This window comes from Camponotus vicinus, unplaced genomic scaffold, assembly GCF_025532165.1.
Source record: "Camponotus vicinus isolate PSW18456_S1 unplaced genomic scaffold, iyCamVici1.0 SCAF_7, whole genome shotgun sequence".
NCBI lineage: Eukaryota > Metazoa > Arthropoda > Insecta > Hymenoptera > Formicidae > Camponotus > Camponotus vicinus.
The window spans coordinates 5816337-5838089 of NW_028141979.1; the positions used below are offsets into that span (position 1 = coordinate 5816337).

Here is a 21753-nt window from a genome sequence, read left to right on the forward strand (position 1 = left end):
CACACATTTTATGGCGGTACTTTTAAATGTATATGAAACACCTATAAATATTCAAAAACCACGAAACAAAAAATATTAAAATTTAAAATAAAAGAAATATTAAAATTTAAAATATATTTCATGTTAATGTTAAATGTTACAGAATTAATATATTATTATTAAAGATAGTATTAAATACATATAATATATGAAAAGTATTTACATTTAGAAAGTAAAATATAATGAACAATTATTATGTCAACATTTGTGTATGTATGATACAAAAATTTATTTGCGTTTGATCTTCAATAATTATTATTAATCTCGTTTTAGATTAGGTTAGTCCTAACCTTCATCCACGGAGAATGAGCGGATTCATCGGAGTAGACACTCGACATCATCGAGTCATAAATCCGTCTCGTTGTCAATAACAGATATCCTTGGTAGAGTCCAAGTTTATCACAATAACATGAAATACATTGGCAGTTTTGATCTCTAAAAGTTTTCGTGCGAAAACAAATAGAAAATTAGAAATTAGGAACAAGTGGTATTCTAAAGAAATATCGGATTAAAAGAAAATAAAAACGTTAGCAATTGTGCAGCTGCAAAAAATGGCATCCAAAATTCTGTTTCGTGAAACAAATCGGACGTTATGCGATCGCATAATACACGGCAGGTTGAACTTGTCAAATCGCAGATATAATCCTAACGTAGCGTGTAATGTAGTGTCAATGTCTTCGTTGCCACCTGACAGTCCGATGAACGTGTTCGACAGGAAGACGAAGCTTCTGCAGCGCGAACGTGCTGCAAAGAACGCCGACGTCCACCTGTATGACTACCTCAAGGACGAGGTGGGTGACAGGTTGTCCGACCGGATATTCGACATTAAACGAAAGTTTAGCAGGGTCCTTGATCTGGGATGCGGTCGCGGTCATGTATCCAAGCGAATTCTCGGCGAATCCGTGGAGGAGTTAGTATTAGCTGAGATGAGTCCAAGTTTCTTGGAGCAAGCCGGTTGTACAGAAGGAGTGAAGATCAAGAAGGAAATTGTTGATGAGGAGAATGTGGTCTTCGAACCTAACAGTTTCGACATGGTGATTAGTTGTTTGAGTCTTCACTGGATCAATGATCTCCCTGGATGTTTCCAACGTATAAATAGCAGTTTGAAGAATGACGGAGTCTTTCTGGCGGCTATGTTCGGCGGCGATACTCTTTACGAGTTGAGGTAAAAGTAAAATTGCCAGGATTATATCGAGGACTTTAGGATATCTTGTATCTATTTGCTTTTATTATTTCTGCCATTCATTCTGATAATATAGATGTTCCTTGCAATTAGCTGAACTCGAGAGACATGGTGGGATTTCGCCACATATTTCACCCTTCGTGGAGGTTAGGGATATTGGATCTCTATTAACGAGAGCGAATTTTACTATGTTGACTATTGATACTGATGAAATGGTCATCGGTTACCCGAGTATGTTTGAGCTTATGTGGGACTTGAAAGGTTAATTATTAAAAAAATTCTTAATTACATAAGAATTATTTAATAAGATAAATAAAAATAAGAATGATTTAATACAAGAAAATTTTGTATTTTATATGCAGTATTTTTACTTGTTACCTTACTAGGAATGGCAGAAAATAATGCAGCCAGGAATCGTAACTTGCACCTACCAAGAGATACGCTGATTGCAGCAGCATCCATATATAAACATATGTACAAAAGTGTCAGAGAAGATTCCGTTCGTGCCACGTTTCAAATAATATATATGTTGGGATGGAAACCAGATGCGTCTCAACCAAAGCCTCTCGAGAGGGGAACAGGAGAAGTATCGCTCAAGGATCTGTATAAGCTCGACGAAATCATTAAAAGCAGTAAGAAAATAAAACTAGACGATAATGATAAATAGCATATTAAATAGTCTTTATTAATTGCATATTGAATTATGTAAATACTCTAATATATCATGTGTAAAAAAACCTAATGTATTATATAAATTTATTTTCAAATAATAGGCATAAAAAAATAATTTATTATTTACCAATAATTGCATTTTAGTTATTTTGCCACTATTTATATATAATATTCACGATTTCTTTTCACTTTCCTTGTGAACTATGACACCTCTTTCTATAAGCTCTGGAATCTCGACTGCCAACCATGGTCCTAACTGAAAAATATATACCTTTTTACATCTTGTACAAAACTATTATTTCAATGTAAGAATTTTTATATCCAACCTAGTGATTTTGTTCTACATCTTTAATTGTATTAGACAATTAAACTTACACCAAGAGCCATTGCATGAGCGATGCCAAACTTGGGTACATTGCGAGCCCACAATGGTTTGAAATGGTCAGTGAGACAAATTTTGCCTCCTCTGTACATCTTTGCTGTTTTACCATCTAATTCTGGTAAAGCAATTTCAGGTGCTGTAGTGGGATACGTAACAGGAATCTAGGAAAGAAAACATACACACTGTATAAGTGTAATGTCTATTGAAATATTTTGACATTTTTAGTATAATTTTAGTAATTTTATAAATGTGTATATAAATTAAAATATTATTTATAAATAGCATTTTTTGTGTAGAATATAATTTTTCTTTGTTTAAATAGAATAAATCAAAATAACTATACACATAAAAAGTTACTTACATCAAATTCTATTTCAAATTCATACTTTAGGAAATTCTGAATATACCAGCATTTGCCAAACCATTTGGTCCCTTCCTTGTTTGATTCCAACCGAAACCAATCATTATCTGCTTCTTTATTATTTTTTACATACTATAAGAAACAAATTGTAATATATAGTTAAGTTTGTATGTCAATAACAATATTCATGCAATTTAATTCATTACATAAAATATTTCCATGATAAAAGAATGTTGTTCTTAACAACTTGAATAATAAATGATAAATTAATTTTTAATACCTAGCTATTTACTCGTATATAAAACAATAAAGACAGAAGTCCATATGGAAATGACATTTACAGTCTTGGAAAGACAGAATTGAGCTAATTCTTTTTTACCTTAATTAAAGCTTGATACTCTTCCTTCAATCTTTGCACCCATAAATCTTTATCTCTTGGACTGGCTTTTGTTTGCAGTAATGGAATATTACTTAAAGTCTTCCTCGTCGATTCATCTACCATCTCGACAAATTATGCTTACACAATTTTACTTTAGATAGTGATGATGTTACATACATATCTCGCCTGTTTGCGTCAATGCAGCCAACATTACCAAATTGAAACTTGAGCAAAAAATTAAAAAAAAAGTAAATAACAATCAACATATATCCTTTGCAAATATAATATCCATATAAAATTCGTTAAAATATTTTATTTATAATATTTATAATATTTCGCGTCCTTATTATTTCTCCTTTTCACTCTAGTGCAAGAGAAGCCTAATAGGGCCATGCTGTCATTTTTCGTGAGATGGTTTCATCAGGGCTCCGGAAACTTCACAAACATTTTAATTAATCTTTTAATTAATCTTTTAATTAATCTCACAAACATTTATCAAAAAAATCACAAACAAATTAAAAAAAAAGAATTGATAAAATCAAAGTATTTTAACTTTTCGATCAATCGATTCTCCAGCTTGCGTTTGATTGGTCGGATTCTGGAATAAAGCTGAATCGATATGCGCGCTTGTGTATATGTGAGTAATGTATCATTGCAAGAGGGAATGGTAATGTGAAATGTTGCATCGTTGTTAATAGCGGTTGTAATTTGAGTTAAATACGACGAATACATTATGGCTGACTCGTCCTACGAAAAAGGATTGACTGAACTGTCAAAAATGAAGGTAAATATCATAAATCGATCTATACATGCAGTGATGTTCGTAATTTCGATGATAGCCTAACCATCAATTTTTCTACAACTTGTAAAATCATACCGTCAACTTAGCATTTTCCGATTCGAATTACTTTATTTGCCTTATCTATATATTTCCGCTATCAATTGCAAACTACCGTTTCATCAATCAATTAACACGGTAATGCCACAGTAATATTTCTTTTCTGTGCTATATTTGCTTATTACATTTATCTACAAGCTTTGGCACCTTAAACTATGGACTTTCGACTGAAAAGTAACTTCCGCTTAGAAGCTTTACGAACGAGGGCAGTTAGATTCTATTTAATTAATTCATTAATGCTGGGTATTAAATTTGTTGATAAAATCATAAAAATTTAGAATGCTGGAAAATTATATTGCTGAAGAACTTATTATTTTTTTATCTTGAAAATATAAAGCATATGTATCAATCAGAAGAACAGATTTTATTATTATTATGACAACATTTAGCATTTAATTATAAACACAATATCAATATTGATTTATTTTTATATAAATACAAATTTTTTTGTATATTCAGGTGGCTGATCTAAGAGCAGAATTAAAGCAAAGAGGACTTCCCGCTGTGGGCAATAAAAACGAATTAGTAGAAAGACTTCAATTAGCAATCCAGGGAGGTCTGTTTCCATTTTTATTTATTTCTTTATTTTAATATAATTTTGAAGGATATATCTTCTTATGAATGATTTAAATTTTATAGATTCTGCCTTATCCTTGGATGAAACTACGGAAGAAATTTTAGATGAAGATGAAGTACTTGGTGTAAGTTTTGCAATATATATATTATGATATTGATAATATATTTGACTATATATAACTTGAGAATTAAGTAATAAATATATATCAAAAAATTATTATTGCTTTATATATCTGTATGTGAGAATTTTGAATTACTTACAGGATGAAGAAATAGAAGAATTATCAAGTAAGCCAGATTCACAGGTACTCCCTGAGAAGCGAAAATTATCAGTGGAGAGCAATAATACTAATGCGAAAAAAATAGTGCTGAATCGCAAACCTGTACTTGAAGAAATTAAAAACGATCAAGTAGAAAAAAATGAAAATAAAAATGTAAAAGAACCTGTTACTGCGCCACCAGAGAAAAAGATTATTAAATTATCAGAACTCAGCACAAAAGAGGTAATTGAAAATTTTATCATTTTTATATCTGTTAGGATATATGTTAAATAATAAAATCTTGAACAATGTAATAAAATTATTCTACTGTAAATTATTTTACTGTATTCTACTACTGTACTATTACTGTAAAATTGTTTTATCTTTTGTGATAATTATGATAATTTTTTAACAGAGATTAGAGATGAGAGCTAAAAAATTTGGAGTGCCATTATCTGAAACTGCAAAAAAAGAAGCTAGGTTAGCTCGATTTAACGTCAATAATCAAAATAATAAATCAGCTGCGTCTATAAAAACACCTGTGGTAAGAAATTAATGATTTATTTTACAATCTATGTTATCAAGATAAAATGTTATATATATACAATTTTTATGTAGAATTATTTTATATTAATTTTAAATAATTCTTGATAGAATACTACTTATGATACATTGAAGAAACGTGCAGAAAGGTTCGGAACCTCTGTGTCTACTTTGATGGAAAAAGTAAGCAAATAATTTTTGTTAATATATGCATACATTTATTTTGACGACTTACATTACTATACTTTTTTATCATGACTTATGACTTTATTATTGAATGACTTTTTTTAAGGCTGAATTGGCTGAACGATTGGAAAAAAGGAAAGCTAGATTTGGTGAAGTACAGCCCAACGAAAGTAAGGTATCTTACAATAAAATTAAGATTGTTAAATGATACTCGGTATTATATACTAAAACAGCGATCTAAGTTATAAGTCTTAAATTAAGTTTACCTTATTTTCAATAAAGCTATTATATATAAAGAACAATGAAAATTATTGACAAATAATTGTACTTATGAGTACGATTGTTATTTCAGTATTGAATAGTTAATATTTAATTCGTTTGCTTTATGTTTTTTATATCGTATTTAAATTTCTTATAATGATAAATAAAGGTAGCCCTTAGAAATGTAAATAAATGTATTACACTAATAAAACCCATGCTGCATGTCATCAGTAATGGTTTAGTATATAAACAGCTATTTTGATATTAATATGAAAAATATTAAATATTTCAAAATTTTAGTAAAGATGATAAAAAGATACACAATATAACAAAATTAATATATATTAATAAAATATATATATTATTTTCTTTAATCACGGAATAAATAAATCTTATTTTAATATATCAACTAATAAATATCTAGTGTATACATAAATTTTTGTTGATAATAAAAAAAAGAACAATATTTTTCTCATTTTTTTTGTGCTCGCATATTCTGGAATTTGATTATTTATTTTTTACAAACATATTTCACTAGTCGATAACTCGAGAGAACTAGATATTGGCAGGGTATTTTGCTTTGATGATTTGGTTATAGTGAGCTAGAGTAAAGACATTTTGCCGGCGCGTATACTTTTCATCGTGTTTAGAATTTCAATAGTCTTGTATATTTCTTATCATAAAAAAATATTTTTACGAAAAACACATGAAAGCACTTAATCGACATGCAGTTCTTCAAGTCATCGATATATATTATCTTGCATTTATATGCACTTTATTCTAACGTTTATTGCGACGAAACGGATACACTCGATGATGTCACGCCGTAAGTATTTTTTAATATATGATGCGAATTTTGTTGTTAAAAAAATATATGTATTATAAATGTATAATTTTTTCAAAATTATATGAACAATACTTTCTTATGCTTGTCCTGAGATAAATAATATTCACTTATTGTATACATATTACTATTTTTTTATTATACTTATGATTTTGGTTTTAAAAATATTTATTTTAGGCCTACAGAGGAGCTGGAAAATATATATTCTTTTTTTTACAAGTCTACAGAAAAGGATTTCTCTTCAGAAAAGTATATATTTTGTCTTATATAAACATATACAAAATGTACACTATAACATATGATTTGATTTCTTTTAGGCTAACAGCACAAGCAAAAACAAATGATCAATTTGCAATACAATCATATAACTGTAAAGAATTAAATGGACAAAGTACTCAGGAAGCAATCTTTTATAAACGTTTGATTACTATACTATTATCAAATCTTGCTATACAGGTTAGTTTGCGATATAAAATAATACCTGAAAACTTTTGTAATAAAACTTCCTACTTATTTCGGACTTCGAAATTACAATTATATATAAATTTATACAGTAAATATAATACAGTTTTACATTGACAAATTATGTATACAGAGAATTGATGACAAAGTAATTGGAATACTTAACATAGAGGCATCTTCTTCACAATTTGAATATCTCCAGAATTTTGTAAATGGCCAAGGATCTATAAGAGAAGTTGATAGAATTCTTGACAATGTAATAAAACAACCTGACTATACCATGTATCACTATATGGCAGATATGTCTCATTATTTATTATCAGAGCATTTGATGAATTATTTATTAATTATGAAAGAACATGTAAGAATAATTTAATAGCACTTACATATGATATTTGAAATATATATATATATATATATATATATATATATATATATATATATATATAATATTTTTTAATATGTTTAATATGAATCTAAACGACTTCTTGGTTGCAGTGGGACATAACTATAATTTCCTTAGTAGTCATATCTAGTTTTATGATTTTAAGAAGACAAAGGTGGTCTCGAGGTTTAATTATCTTTTTATTGATTGATGTCATATTTATAATAAGTTTTTTTCTAACTTGGTGGCGACTTATACAGGTAATTTATACAAGATTTTATCATATATGTCCTTTTTTATATTGAACATATCTAAAATCTATAGTATACATTAAATATTGATATATAATTTTTGAAGACAGTTATAACAATTATACTTATATGTGTAAAATATGTAATATAGTTAATTATTTCTAATCTTAAATATTGTTTTTTTTCACAGGAAGCAGAAATTAAATTAATGGCTGCACAAGCACAGTTTGTAGAAATGCCAATTGCTTGTCAACCACATAAAATGGGCCTCTGGGATAAAATGGTTGCATCATTTTCCTGTGAGTTGTTTATTTGAAATATAATTACATTTGAGAGTTTAATTATATCGTTTGATTATTCACAGCTACAAATGATTGTGAAAAGTATTACGAATCAATTATGACCAATCCTAGACTGCAAGTGACACCAGCATATGCATTGACATACTTTCTTAGTACAGTCATTCTTCAACCAGTATCATATTGTGGACTTGTTATATCTGAATTTATAGATAATGCTACCAGTGAGTAAATTCTTTTAATATCAATAATATATAATCAAAATATTAATGAATTATTTATTATAATATTCACTTTTTGTTTTACAGGTAAACTAAACTTTGTGTACAAAATTCCTATTATGATCATCCTTTACTCAACTGTCTGTCTATTCATAATATTAGTGCCATTTTTCTTGTTTGGTGGATCTATTAACTTTGGTATTGGACCATTCTTAAACTTTGGAATAAAAGGTAAAACAAATTCTAATGAAAAACAAGAGCATATTGAACGGATTTACGAGGTATATCAAATATTTTTCTATAACTTATAATTTTGTTATATTTGAAATATTAATTGAAGAAATAATATGTAATATAATGCATATATATGTAAATTCTATTGAATTATTGGCTAAAATGAATCATTTTCTTTAAAACGTTAGTATATATTTTAAAATTTAATTTTAATATTTTAAATAAAATTCTAAACGTCTAATTTTCTATAATAATAAATAATGTTACAAATATACACAATTATTTACAATTACATATTTGCATATGTTAGAAAAATAATACGATTTTTATAAAGTGAGACATCAATAGATTAATATATTCATATATTAAATCTTTTTTATATTAAATATTACTGGATTGTTTACATTAGATCTTTTTTTTACTAAAGGATATTTCACCGAAGAAAAAATTGAAAGATTCAAAAAAAATGAAACAAATTTTAGCGAAGCAGCAAGATAAAGGTATAATATTAAATGAAATAAGAACAGGGTTAATTATATATTTTTATAAATAAAATAATTATTATTTTAAAGCAGATCCTGCTGGAGGCGATGCCGGCATTGACATACATCATTTAAATGAGAAACGTATAAAGTGCAAATGTGAAAATAAAAATGCAGATGAGAGTATGGAATATGAGGAAAAAGAAGAGAAAGATAATGATTGTTAAGTATTTCTCTCATAATGTGCTATTATTGATATTTAATAGATTATTTGTTTATTTAAGCTGTTATTATTACATCATTTTTTAGTAACTTATCTTAACTATATTAATTAATCTTATTTATATTATCAGTATATTATTTTTATATCAATAAATGATGTGTATTTAAGATTATAAGATCTATTATATGAGCATATCTCATATTGTAACATAGAAAAATATTGGTAATTATATTGAAAGTAATCTTAAATTATATAATATCGATTTTAATATTTCGGAAATGTTTAATTGTCGTTAATTTATTGCCATTCTCTGTGATAAATATTATAACTAATCTCTTAATCACATAAGATAATATTTATCAAATAATGCTATATATGTGCAGCTATTTTGTGTAATTTAATCTGAATATCTTGTTAAACAATAAATTGACTAATTTATCATGATGTTTTATTACAATTGTCGATATATAATTGTTCAACATTAATAAATTCAAAGTTATTCGTGCAAAGTATACAGGAATGAATAAGCAAATAGACGGAAATGAAATCATTTTGTTATTCAACCAGCAGTTGTGCTTATTATGCCGATTGAACTTAATAATTAGTCAGCAAGCAAGAATTTGTCAAATTTGCTAGAAGTAACGTCTGCACTTCTCATATAATCGTATATGTACTCGTGGATGAACGATCCAATCATAATTGGATAAAGATCCTTTCATCATAGAACAGAAGAAAGTAGATTATTAAAAATTTAAAAAATACAGAAGCGTGTGTATATAATTTTTTATTAGAGAGTTAAATTATTCTATTAAGCTTTTTTTTAAAACATTTAAACTTGTGTTCTTATTTTTGGCTTTATTTGATTGATATTAATTAAGATTCTTGTCACAGACATATTTTACATTTTTCCAATTGTTATAGTTTATTTTTTATCATACGATGAAATCATCTTTATCTAATTAATTGTAAGATTGAATCGTAGCAAATGCAACAATAGATTGAATTACGTATTTTATTCCGGTAACATTTCACGAAATTATTAATTACTGTCAGAATATGCTAATTATTGAATATTATATGTATAAGGTTTCTTTAATGCAAGTATGTGTCGACAAATTCTGGAAAATAAGGGAAATGCCATTCTCTATTTTTTTGTCTTTCCCATTGCCCATTAATTTTTGAAGCTTATTGGCGTATTTTTTCCAAAGCTACATTTAGCGATAACTTGCGTTAAATTCAGAAACGTTAAAAGCTTTTCCGTTTTTTTCCGTTGTTGAAAGTATGTTTATAATTATTGGATATCAATCAGTTAATGAGTCGTGAATGAGGTATTGCGTTTCCATCAGAAATATGCATTTTTATCAAAAATGCGAATGCGTTGCGGCTTTTTTTATTACGCAAGATTTATTGTAAAATTATACATGTATCACGTATTCCATCAATTTTTTAATGAGTGTATATATTTTAAACAGAAAGAAAAAAGAGAAAATATATGAATAAAAAGTAATTTTTCTTTGTCAAAAAGTAATTTTTTTCGATTCTGAAATAAAAATTATGTGTTATTAAAAAAGAATATTATATAAAGCTTTTATCAAATCAATTAACTTATAGATCAATCTAAACAAACTAAAATAAAATTAATAAAATTAACTTTTATAAATAATATTATTTATATTAATTATATATAAATCAGATACGTGATACATTAAAGAAACAGAAAGATGTTCGATATTGCTGATAACGCTGAAGCGATTATTTATGATAACATTTATAAAATTGTCATACTTCGCAAATTCTAATTTTATCGTTAGTTTCTAATTTCTAAAAAAAATTCACAATACATTTTACGAAAAGATATTTTTTTTGTTGTCTTTTTTGACAAGACAAAAAAATATCTTTACAGCATCTTAAATAAACGTGCGAACATACATATACAAAATAAAATTGTATTGCTATCGCAAACATCTGAAACAATTAATAAAAAACGGTTACAACTAAAATGTTAATATTTAAAGTAATTTTCGAAGTTTTCTTCCAACAAAGGAAGAATAATGGGGCGGCCGGAATCCGTCACTCACTATCATTTTGCCGCTTCAACTACTCGCCCTAAGTTCACAATATGTATAATGCGATCTCTCGTATCGGTAACAATGCAGATTTTATTCTTGTCCTCAATACAGGTTTATACATCGTTTGTTTTATCAAATATTTGTTCTTGCGTCGTACAACCATGATATTTGTCTGCAGAAAGGATGCACCTTTTGGTTCTCCGGCAAGTTCCATTACATACCCGAAGTAATATCAAAGAGAGAAGTGACCTGGCTGGTGTTGTGTGGTTGCATCTAGTTTCGTCGTTTGCAAAACGAAGTACCCGCTGGCGGCACGAAAGTACAACGTGTGTTAGTCAGTTTGGGGAGTTTGCGTGCTATTCACGCGCAACTACCGGCTAGCTTAAGTTTCTCGTAATTCCGTGCAATTCTCGTATAAAAATTGCCTGCGACGTAAACTACCGTTCTTTATAATGTATAAACGAATTTTCCTTGCTAACGCCGATTTTTTATTTTTTTTTGCCTTGCAGCAATTTAACAAATTTTTAAACTTTTTATTATCGAGCCATATTATGCCATATTGCATGAGAAAGGAAATGTACTTTTTCTTTCTTTATAATCTTGTCTCAAAATTAAATTAATTAATTTTTACAAAGAAAAATTACCCGATGTATTCTCTCATTTTTTAAAAAATTCTTGTCAATTTGTTTCAGTTCATTCGTCGTAAAGGAAGCTGAAGTATTTCGCTCCGCGAATAAAGGACGGAGGATCGTGCGGTCAAAATATTTCGGTGCACGCCATCGCTCGCGATCATCGCAGACATGTTCGAAAGGGTTCACGGGGCCGTAAAAGCTGCCACGGAGAGAAAAGAGGAGAAAGGTACGCGAAGGGTGGAACCGCATGTAAGTAAGCACGGGTGCATTACATGCTCGAAGTGATAGCTAAGGGCGGTGAGATGCTCGGTTCCTTAGTTTTCTCCGCGCACGCAAACACTATTGCCGTTGCTCCTTCGCATTATACGTGGCTCACTCTCTGAAAGAAAGTTTCCTCCGCTTCTTTTGTGTTAACCACGATGCGGTGTCGTGGCTTATCTGCTGAAATGCACCTTCGTCAAGAGGGCAAACGTGTAATTCAGCACGGTTCCTTCATTATTGCAACATATGCATAATAGATGGTTTTCTTTTTAAACTTTGAAAAATTGCTTCTAAATTTGGAACGATAGGACGTTCTTCTTGATGTTGATTTAACGTTTGACAAAATGTTGGATTAAAATTGCATGCTTGAATATATCTTAATAAATAGCCTAGCTATGTGATATGAGCGTTGAATATTTCATTCCCGTAAGATTAATGACAGATGGATTGAAATATGAAGAAAAAGTTTTGTGATAAAACATTTATCCTGGTATATTACATAAATTTTTAAATACAAATTTTAATTTTTGGTTAAAAATTTCCAAATATTATATATATACAATAAAATAAATGAAATTTTAATTTTATTTTTAATTTTAATTTTATTATGAAATTTTAAAGATCCATAATTATTTCGGAATTTTCATGGCCGTATAAATGTGAATAGAAGACGAATATGAAAGGCGTTTAACAGAAATGAATGAAGCATGCAATAAAATAACCGAGAATCGAAGAAAATATTTTGCCAAGGATCCCTTAAAACAGTTTCTTACATAACGCAATACATAATAATTATGAAAATTTCTGCAAACTTGTAATTTTCTGCAACATGCACTTAATTTGCAAAGCGATTTTAATGTAGTTGATTTTAACGCTCTCCTGCCGAGTCCAACTTCTGCTATGCGGTCCCCTTCGTTTTAACTGTTTAACTGCAGTTTATTATTATGATTCCGACCATCCGGCAGCGGAGAAACTTGGGTATTCACGAAGCTCACGGTGCCTTAACTCAATTTGACACGGCAATAGAGCGCGGACGGCGCCTGTGAATGTGCGCGAGGAACGCTATCAAAATAACGAACCTATCCCCAACATCTTCGAGTGCATTAATCGCGCCCGGATGCATCTCAAGTGCGGATCCGCCGCACTTCATGCATGCGTGCGCATCAGGCTAGCTCACCTGCTCTCTCCTCTTCATGACCCCTCTTGAATTTGCGTCCCATCCGACCGAGGGTGAATCGAAAACTCTAACTCGCGGGCGAACTCGTGCTTCGATTGTATAGCTATCGCGATTGCGGTTCAGGCATCAATGTCTGATTTTTTGAGAAAGAAGCCCCAAGTGCGCGGTATCGGATGTGTCCGATCTTTTGTGTACCTGTAATCTTTTGTACACTTGAATGTAATCGAAGAATTCACTCTGAGAAAGGTGCGTGAATAAAAGCGATGTTTTGAGAAACACGCACGAATTTTTTTAAAACTCTTGTATCTCTTAAATATTCTACATTTAAGGAAAAGAAAATTTTGGAAAAATATTTTCCTTTAAAGAATATAGCTACAAAAAGGCAAGAGTAGAATTGTATATTTAATACATTTAGTACATTTGCTACTTTTTTTTTTAATTTCGAGATTATGACTTTATGAGATTTCATTTTAATTCGAGATTTAATTTGAGGATTAATAAATTTTTATTATATTTATGTTTGCCGTTCCGAAACTTATTTTTGGCTTTCTATTCTGTTTTTTTTCTGAGCTTTAAAAATTATGACTTTTAAGATTTTCTATCAAATATTGTTAAAAATAACATTTTTCCGGATGATAACATTTTTCAGATATTAAATAAATATGTCATCTAAAAAATTTTTTAAATATTAATTTTTAAAATATTAATAATTTTCATATAATTATTAATATCTCTAGTTTCATATTTTTCTTTTTATTTCAGAAAAATAAGATTTGCAATAAAAAATTTGGATCAATGACGTTTCACTGCAACGCATCGCGCATTTCTAAGAGACTTACGAAAAATCTTTTCTCAGTTGCTGGAGAATCGCATATTGATTCCGACACCCTGGAAAAATGATACTTTTGCTCACGACAATTACTCAATGAATTTTCAACTGCATTGTTTCTGATTTCATGAGCGCAATCTTTCGCTACTTCGCACGTTCCATCGCGACACGACCGCAAACGCTCGTGTCGTCGTACTTCCTCGCTGATTGCGGATTCAGTAACTCATGACAGGATCCGTGCCGCTATCGGGAAACGTACCGTAGATGTAACGACCAGCTATCGCCACGGTAAACGTTTCGCTGTTCGCCGGGATTGCCGAATGTAAACTGTCTATTACCGCAGTCGATCGCGAACCGCGCTCGTTTCCATCGGGCACGCGTTTATCAGCGTTACGTACGATCGAGACGAGGATAATGCGGTATTCCGATCATGTGCGCAAAGGCCCGCTCGTATAATAAGATGATTGGCGTTGGTAATTAATGGAACGTACATATACGCGCCAGATTGTAGCCGCATATCGGCAAGATAGCATTTCGTGTAGAAGCTATTTAGAAGGAGAAATATCGCTGCTGGTGCTACATCCTTTAAAACGAACACGTTTCCTCTCGAGCCACGAAAACGTATCGAGTAATCGAGCGCGATAACACATAAGGAGACGACGCTCATCGGGAGGCGAGCCTCTTGGGGCCAGTTGAGACCAGTTGAGATCTTAATTACTGGCCTCTCTCGCAGAGGAATGCCGTGTTATCGTGCGATTACTTCTACCCGCTTGCATGAACAGACATTGAATTACACTTTGCTCTTTTCCCGTGTCGCTTCCTCGACTCGATGACGCGACGCGATGCGTTTCATTGGTGATCACGAATGATGCACATTGTTGCGAGATAATGGCGAGATGTAAGTGTATTGAACCCTTATCCACTCTTCTCATGGAAGTAATGGAGATAGGTTGAATCAAAATTGAAATATTCTTTCATGCTATTCTCTTATTATTGATACAATAATAAAATGCTTTATTATTTTTAGAAGATATATATTATCAATTTTTTCAAAATTTTTTTCCTTTCTATAAAAAAAAATTTTTTCCGTAGCATTTCTTTACACATGATATTGTACCATTATATTGTTATATCTAAAGTAATCATTTTTTCAAATAAAATTTGAGAAAAAATTAATGTATACTTTTAATTGAAAAGCAATTTTTCAGTCACACACTATGTACTTTTCCAAACGGGAAGCTAATTTTATTGTCTCGCTAAGTTGAGTTCGAGAAAGATAGTGTTAGGCTAATAAAACTGACCTTAACGTCCTGGCTTTACCTTGCTCGTTTCGCAGGTGTGAACGATATATTTTCCGGAATTTGGAGCGCACTAACACGTTAATTCCCGGTTGCCAGCTTTTAGTGCACGATTAATTTCGTCGGCTTTACGTAGGCCACGGTCAAGCGGCGCATCACTCTTCGACCCTTGTTGCCCTTGTTCCATGCTACAGCCACCCTTACAATTCCATCCAGTGCTGCATCGTTATTTGGTAAAGAGACTCACAGAATTCAATCTAAAACATAAATAATTATTAGAAAAATATTAATGAAAATTATAATATATGTAATAAAAAATAAAAAGAGTTGACACTTTTTTATCTTACTTATATTTATAAATTATATCTTATAAAGAATATAATTTATATATCATTACAAAAATAAATACATATAAAAATATTTATACATAATTCAAATAGAAAACTCTTATCTGCATTAATTCTTATTTTTAAAAAATGCATTCTATCATACATCTTATTGATAAAATGGTTTCCGGCTTTCTAAAGCTTTATTACATTTAGGTCCAGAATTACATAAGTACGATGCTGGTTCTATCTCACCGAGATCTCCGGGATCTCCGTCACCTCTGACGACCACGAAGAGAACGACCCCACGTAGCGATTCGCCAGGTGCAACGGATGTTCTCGGTGGAGGATGTTTCGAGCGGCTCAACGTAGGGTAAGTCGAGAGCCCGATCACGCTGTTGCTAACGACCGGGCTAATATATATCAGTCGTAAAAAAGGGGCGTGTGCGACTTTATTTAAGCCCTCGTTTCCTACGAAACGAGGGATTTCTCGGTTCCGAGATCATCGCCGGCTGGCTCCGGCCAGCCTGACCCGAGACCAACGCTGGGAGTTGTTTTTACGGCGCCACGATATCATCTGCAGGGGAAGTGAATGACGCGTTTTGTGAAATTCACAATGTCCCGGCACGTGTGAAGACGCGCAAGTGGATTCTCCAAAATATTTTGGAGAGAGTAATTTGCTCTCTCCGTCTCTTGTAGTTATATTCGCCGTGTTAAATATAAATGTCTGATACAATACTTTATTTTATGATGAAAAGAGTACCTTCTCGATAAACACAAAGTCTAATTTTATTATTAAATGCGAATGGTCGAAAATCAGTAATTTTTTATGATGCTATGACCGAGATTTATCATCCCTTGAGACATTTGATTAATTTCTCTGAAAGTTTTATAAGATTTAAAAAGATAATTGATTTTTTCACGCCGTATTGGAGAGCATTACTTTAGACTAAAAGAAAAAAAATATTATTATAAAATAAATATCTTCCAAATTAAGCATGTAACAAGAAATTTTAATAAACTTATAAGCTCACTCTGAATAATAAAGTGCATCTCTCTAGTAAATCTCTCTCAATTGTGCGGTTTGAAAAAATCTATTAATTAAGATGAAATGTAAGAGACGCGGAAAATAATATAGTAATCTAAGAATGAATTGGGACGACTATTTCAAATCTAAAGGTTTCTACGATCTATTAGAAAAGAGAAGGAGGAAGAGAGAGAGAGAGAGTGCGAGTGAAAGAGAAAGAAAGAAAAAGAGAGAGAAAAATAAAGAGTCGGATAACGACTTCGCTACTCGGCAGTCGCGATATCTCGATTCAGCAGATTTATGCCACTTTTATCCGGCTGGATGTTCTCTATTTCCTCCTGATGATATCGCACCTCTCTTAACTGTATTTCCCGCCGTATTTCCCTTCCAAATTATATTCGACCGGTTAACTTAATATTAAGTTACGTTGCTTCTATTCCATTTATAGAAACGACTCCTGTTCGTGCGCCAAATCCGTATAAGACATCCTCGAAAGCATCGACGCTTTGCGATACTCCATCGAAATATCAATGCTTTATTCGTGATATTGAATCCCTTCGATTCTGATATTTTCTATGATACTTGGAAAAAAAGTATCGAATAAAAATTATCGGAGCGCGAAGACTGTTTCGTCCTTGTTCGTTAGTTGCAAGACAATCTACTAGATCTGTTTGGTAATAATAATTTATATAAGCTACGCACAAGCTAATAATAATTTAAAAAAATGATAAACACGCGCGCTTTATAAAATAAAAAGCGGACATTATCTTACAATCTCTGCTAAGATGAGTTATTGCATCCTTCATTTATCGGGATCATCTTGATCCTTGATGGTAGTTACCGAAATTTAACCACGGTGCACGGTTGACGATTAACCATCCGTACTCTCGAGCTCCAGCAGCTCTCGTAGCTTAATAACACGTACCGACATAACCGATCATTAATTCGCGGCGAGGTATGCGTGCGCTCGCGGAAACGATCGTGGAGGCTGCTGGTGTTCCGATGGCGTATGATTAATAGGAGCCCAGCGAGAGATTGGCTCTTAATGACTCGACAACGAAAAGACCGCCGTGCCATGCCGGCGACCATTAAACGCGTTTTTAGTCACGCCGGCTTGATTTCTACTTGAGCTAATGGGCTTTTCATCGGTTTCGGGTAATCCGAGGGGATCCCAGTTGCCTGTCATTGTATGTATATTCTAGAAGTGGCAAACACCGCGCTACCTGATCCGGATCCACGTGCACACTGGCAGACGATAAGCGATAAAAAGCTAATAAATTCATTTATTAAAGGGAAATGAATACCTGTAATTCAATGAACCTTTTATATCCATGATAAGCATGATTTTGTATTCTAAAATAGATTAAAATATTAAGGTATGATACTCTCTTTTCTTTATTCTATTTGACACATAGAAAAAGAGCGAGTGAATATTTTTTTCTCTATAAATATTTAAAGAAATAGTATTTAAAAGATTATATTTAAAAAAAGATTTCTCTAGGCGCGATGATGAATAATACTTTTAATTCTATAATAAATTATTCAATTCTCTTTCTCTCTTTTCCATCTTTCGTTTCATTTTTACCCTCAATCATATCATTTGTATCGTATCAAAAATCCAGAATCAAATTTTCATTTCCGTTCTTTCTCCAGCGAATGCATCATTGATATACAGTAAAAAATTGTGCGTCCATATGTTAAAATTTTCTTGTGTTACCACGTTTTGATTAGTACTTTAATGTAAAATTAACATACAACTTATATGTTATTATTTTTATAACGTTTTCATGTGTTACATTTATGTCAACTTCATAACTTAACACTTTGTATATGTCTCTTAGAATTGGAATATTATTTTGAGTATTTTTAACATAATCATTTTAAACAATCAACATGTCTCAAAGTCAGTTTAACATTCTAAGAAAAGTTAAAGTAAATCTTCAAATAATCTTGAACTTTGACATAGAAAATCATCAAATTTACTAAAATCAAATGTTTCTGTTACAAATAATTTAAGTTAAAATAATTACTATTATATGTTAATGTTCCACAATTCTTACGAGTTATTGTAACTATTTTTTCATGTAATTTTTAATTAATTTGTATATTATTTTTACATTACACTTAAAATCACAATAACAAAAATAAATGTAAAGTATTGTGTCAAATATGTAATTTAGTTTGTCAATAAATAATGACGAATGAGTTATTTTAACTTAAAATTTAAAGTAGACTTTCTGGGATATGTGAAAAATGTAATTATAATTAACATTTAATTTTTTACTGTTAATTCTTGATACATTTGCGAGAGAACGATCTGAATAATTATATAGACGATAGAACAAGCGCGTGAACGTGCTGATGCCAATATGCGAGCGATATCCTGATCCGTCAACACATCTTCGGCGGTCGAAGAGTCAGTGCAAATTACCGCCAGATACTAATATCGAGCATCGCGCGGATTCGGGAAAGCCTGGCGCGGATGATATAGTGCGCGATGCGGCATCGGCGGCGGCGGCGACGTTTCCCATCGCGGAGGCTGTGCCCCGGAGCGGCGGACTCGTGTCGTCGTGTCATCGATAATTGATGTATGTGCGAACTAACGGCTGTAATTACAGCGCCTCCGCCGCACCGCGCGGTCCGATGATGCCGTATGCGGCATCTCGCGCGCTTCGTCTCCTCGTCGGATGACCGGCAGGGACGACAGGGATGCGCATTGCAACTTGCGGCCGAAAATCCCCGTATCCACCCCTACAGGTGCAATACACCCTCTCGTAGTTTTATCATCCGAAAAAAAGAATAGACGTTTCCATCTACATCCATTAAAAATGGATCGGTCACTTTGAAATATGGATCGGAGGATTAACATTGTCGAGAGATAATGTGAACTCGACTATTTCTGAAATACACATTTCATGTTTCGAATCAAGTATCCATTTTTCCAACGAAAAAACCTTTCGACGTCTACATTTCTTTATTATTGAGCGCGAGAGCTTGTGGCGTGGCTCAAATTTTCCTGACGTTGTCTCTCAATTTCTACTGCGAGTTGATCGCAAAACGATTAACTGCCACAGTAATGAAAAAAAAAGTAAGTTTACGAATCAACGAAAATTGCATTTCGGATGAAGATCTATTTATTTTCTTGATGTCTCTTTAATATAAAATATTCGTACTTCTCCAAGTTTGCATCAGGCCCCACGATTTTCCAGGCCGGCTCTGCTTCGATGCTGAGATTTCCCGAAGAAACTAATGACTCTCATCGGCCGTGACAGTCTGACCGCACGGTAATTAATCGCGAGGGGGCCCGAGGGCCCGAGGATTGACTCTCTCGCGGTCCCTTCACCTTCTTCTCTCCCTCTCTTTTCTACCCGCTTCATTCTTCCACTTTATTCTCGCCGAGAATTATGCAAGCCGACCGTTTATTAGCATGCTAACGACCGCGCATTAAAATACTTTATTTGCGGGACAGTGATTGAGTGTTCTCGTATGGTGCCGAGCAGGAGAGGAAGAAGAGGAAAAAAAACCCAGGGAAATTGCGGCGAGACCTTTTTTCGAGCTTTTTGAATTATGTAAGTGCCCCGGACTAATTACTCCGCCGTTCGCGCGCGCTTCGACTCGTTCGTTGTTTCGTATTCGACGCTCGAACAAGGTAGACGCGGTTGATTTGTGTTTTTTTTTTTTACATTCTCCCTCTCTCTTTTTCTCTCTTTTTTATTTGGCTGACCGTGATTGTATTTGCTCGCCAGTACAGATTGCCCGGTTTGTTGCGATCGTTCATCGCAAGTTTTTTGAGAGAGAGAGAGAAGGGTGGAATTTTGTGTAATACGAAACGAATATAGTCACGAAGCGTCAGAATAATTCAAGCTCGCAAAAATGCTATCGTATAAATTCATTGATAACTGAACGGCTTCTTTCAACAGAATATATGGATAGTTGAAAAAAAAAATAGAAGTTCACACAATGACAGATTTTGAACAAAATTATTTTTTTTTTAATTTTTTTACTTATTTTTATGAGAACGAAAAATTTCACGTCAAACTGACTTTTTGTAAGCTTATAAAGGAGATGTGGGTCAAAATAATTTTCCTTACTTCCTGAGTATGAAGGAAAATCCACGTCAAAACTGGAAGAGAGAGAGCACTTGTATGAAGTTTTCTCTAACGAAGCAGAAGCAAGATACCACAGTACTTTGTTCCGCAAGAACAATGCAACACAACGTAGTGAATAGAAAAAAAGAAGACTTTACCAGCTTAATACATGAGCGTTAAATCTTAAAATTGTGCTACTAATAAATTGTCAAGTTCATTCATAATAACAGTAATAATATTAAATATAATAATAATATATATTGACATTTCATTATTAATAATATAAATACAATTGCGTTGACAATCTTGACAAGTAATCCAAAAAATTCTTGCGATTTCTGTATGCGATTATCTGTAGTAGCGAACATAAATTCTTCATTTTGTAATCCACTTCTCTCACTCCCCCTTTTGCTCTTTCAATATTATCATATAACTAGTATATATATACTGCTAGGCTACTTATACTGTCACGAGTAGCGCATCAGTGAAAGCATCGTTAAGTGCTTGAAAATTTAATATAAACGAGTGGCCAGTGGGGGAGTTGCCGTCTCGCTAGATATTGACTGCCTTGTCCTGGCCGCTTCAGAGACTAGGACGAGCGCATCGGAAACGCGATCGTAAATCGCGCGTTCGAAGTGAGTGGACCAGACGTGGCTCAAGATGTGCGGCTGGTGATCGTCGGCGAGCACCAGCAACGGAATAAAATTCGAAAGAGAGCACGCGGCCTATAATAAGATTACAGGAGGCTGAGAGCAACGGCGACTAACGAGGCTATCGTCACACTGCGAAACCAGATGTCGACCGCCTAAGACGTGTGTCTTTTCGGTGGTCCCTCGGCTCCTGGCCATGTGCTATTCGTCTCCGCTCGTGTAGTCCGCCCAGCCCGCGATATTTATGGGAATGAA

The 21753-nt window shown here is 32.3% G+C and overlaps 4 protein-coding genes and 1 long non-coding RNA gene across 10 annotated transcripts; 4 read left to right on the plus strand and 1 right to left on the minus strand.

Annotated features, from left to right (window-relative positions):
• The first annotated feature begins 10 nt into the window (after nucleotides 1-10).
• On the plus strand, nucleotides 11-2018 carry LOC145974022 (arginine-hydroxylase NDUFAF5, mitochondrial). The gene is made up of 4 exons (XM_083103757.1): nucleotides 11-28; nucleotides 313-1204; nucleotides 1299-1483; nucleotides 1609-2018. The coding sequence occupies exons 2-4, from the start codon at nucleotides 591-593 to the stop codon at nucleotides 1887-1889; spliced, it is 1080 nt and encodes a 359-aa protein (XP_082959883.1). The 5' UTR covers nucleotides 11-28; nucleotides 313-590; the 3' UTR covers nucleotides 1890-2018.
• On the minus strand, nucleotides 1620-3485 carry Ufc1 (Ubiquitin-fold modifier conjugating enzyme 1). Of its 2 annotated transcripts, XM_083103767.1 has the most exons (5): nucleotides 3017-3485; nucleotides 2638-2769; nucleotides 2270-2437; nucleotides 2022-2150; nucleotides 1620-1823 (listed from the first exon to the last, which is right to left on the minus strand). In XM_083103767.1, exons 1-4 carry the CDS (start codon nucleotides 3137-3139, stop codon nucleotides 2067-2069), a joined length of 507 nt encoding a protein of 168 aa, XP_082959893.1. In that variant the 5' UTR covers nucleotides 3140-3485; the 3' UTR covers nucleotides 1620-1823; nucleotides 2022-2066. The 2 variants fall into 2 exon arrangements, with proteins under 2 accessions (XP_082959893.1, XP_082959892.1); XM_083103766.1 differs by lacking the exon at nucleotides 1620-1823 and having other exon boundaries at nucleotides 1883-2150.
• Nucleotides 3486-3641: 156 nt separating this feature from the next.
• On the plus strand, nucleotides 3642-5990 carry LOC145974027 (SAP domain-containing ribonucleoprotein). The gene is made up of 7 exons (XM_083103763.1): nucleotides 3642-3800; nucleotides 4374-4470; nucleotides 4554-4615; nucleotides 4754-4993; nucleotides 5166-5294; nucleotides 5405-5476; nucleotides 5586-5990. Exons 1-7 carry the CDS (start codon nucleotides 3750-3752, stop codon nucleotides 5685-5687), a joined length of 753 nt encoding a protein of 250 aa, XP_082959889.1. The 5' UTR covers nucleotides 3642-3749; the 3' UTR covers nucleotides 5688-5990.
• A 331-nt stretch (nucleotides 5991-6321) lies between these two features.
• LOC145974017 (uncharacterized) lies at nucleotides 6322-9301 on the plus strand. Of its 4 annotated transcripts, none has more exons than XM_083103747.1 (10): nucleotides 6322-6566; nucleotides 6762-6833; nucleotides 6902-7040; nucleotides 7180-7407; nucleotides 7545-7691; nucleotides 7873-7981; nucleotides 8047-8205; nucleotides 8290-8433; nucleotides 8864-8936; nucleotides 9012-9150. In XM_083103747.1, the coding sequence occupies exons 1-9, from the start codon at nucleotides 6466-6468 to the stop codon at nucleotides 8932-8934; spliced, it is 1170 nt and encodes a 389-aa protein (XP_082959873.1). In that variant the 5' UTR covers nucleotides 6322-6465; the 3' UTR covers nucleotides 8935-8936; nucleotides 9012-9150. The 4 variants fall into 4 exon arrangements, with proteins under 4 accessions (XP_082959873.1, XP_082959874.1, XP_082959871.1 ...); XM_083103748.1 differs by having other exon boundaries at nucleotides 9009-9145; XM_083103745.1 differs by having other exon boundaries at nucleotides 6324-6566; nucleotides 8290-8483; nucleotides 9009-9301.
• A 419-nt stretch (nucleotides 9302-9720) lies between these two features.
• Nucleotides 9721-18065, plus strand: LOC145974032 (uncharacterized). Of its 2 annotated transcripts, none has more exons than XR_014439609.1 (2): nucleotides 9721-12068; nucleotides 15950-18065. It is a non-coding gene; the product is annotated as an uncharacterized LOC145974032 (long non-coding RNA). The 2 variants fall into 2 exon arrangements; XR_014439610.1 differs by lacking the exon at nucleotides 9721-12068 and adding an exon at nucleotides 14047-15640.
• The last annotated feature ends 3688 nt before the right edge of the window (nucleotides 18066-21753 follow it).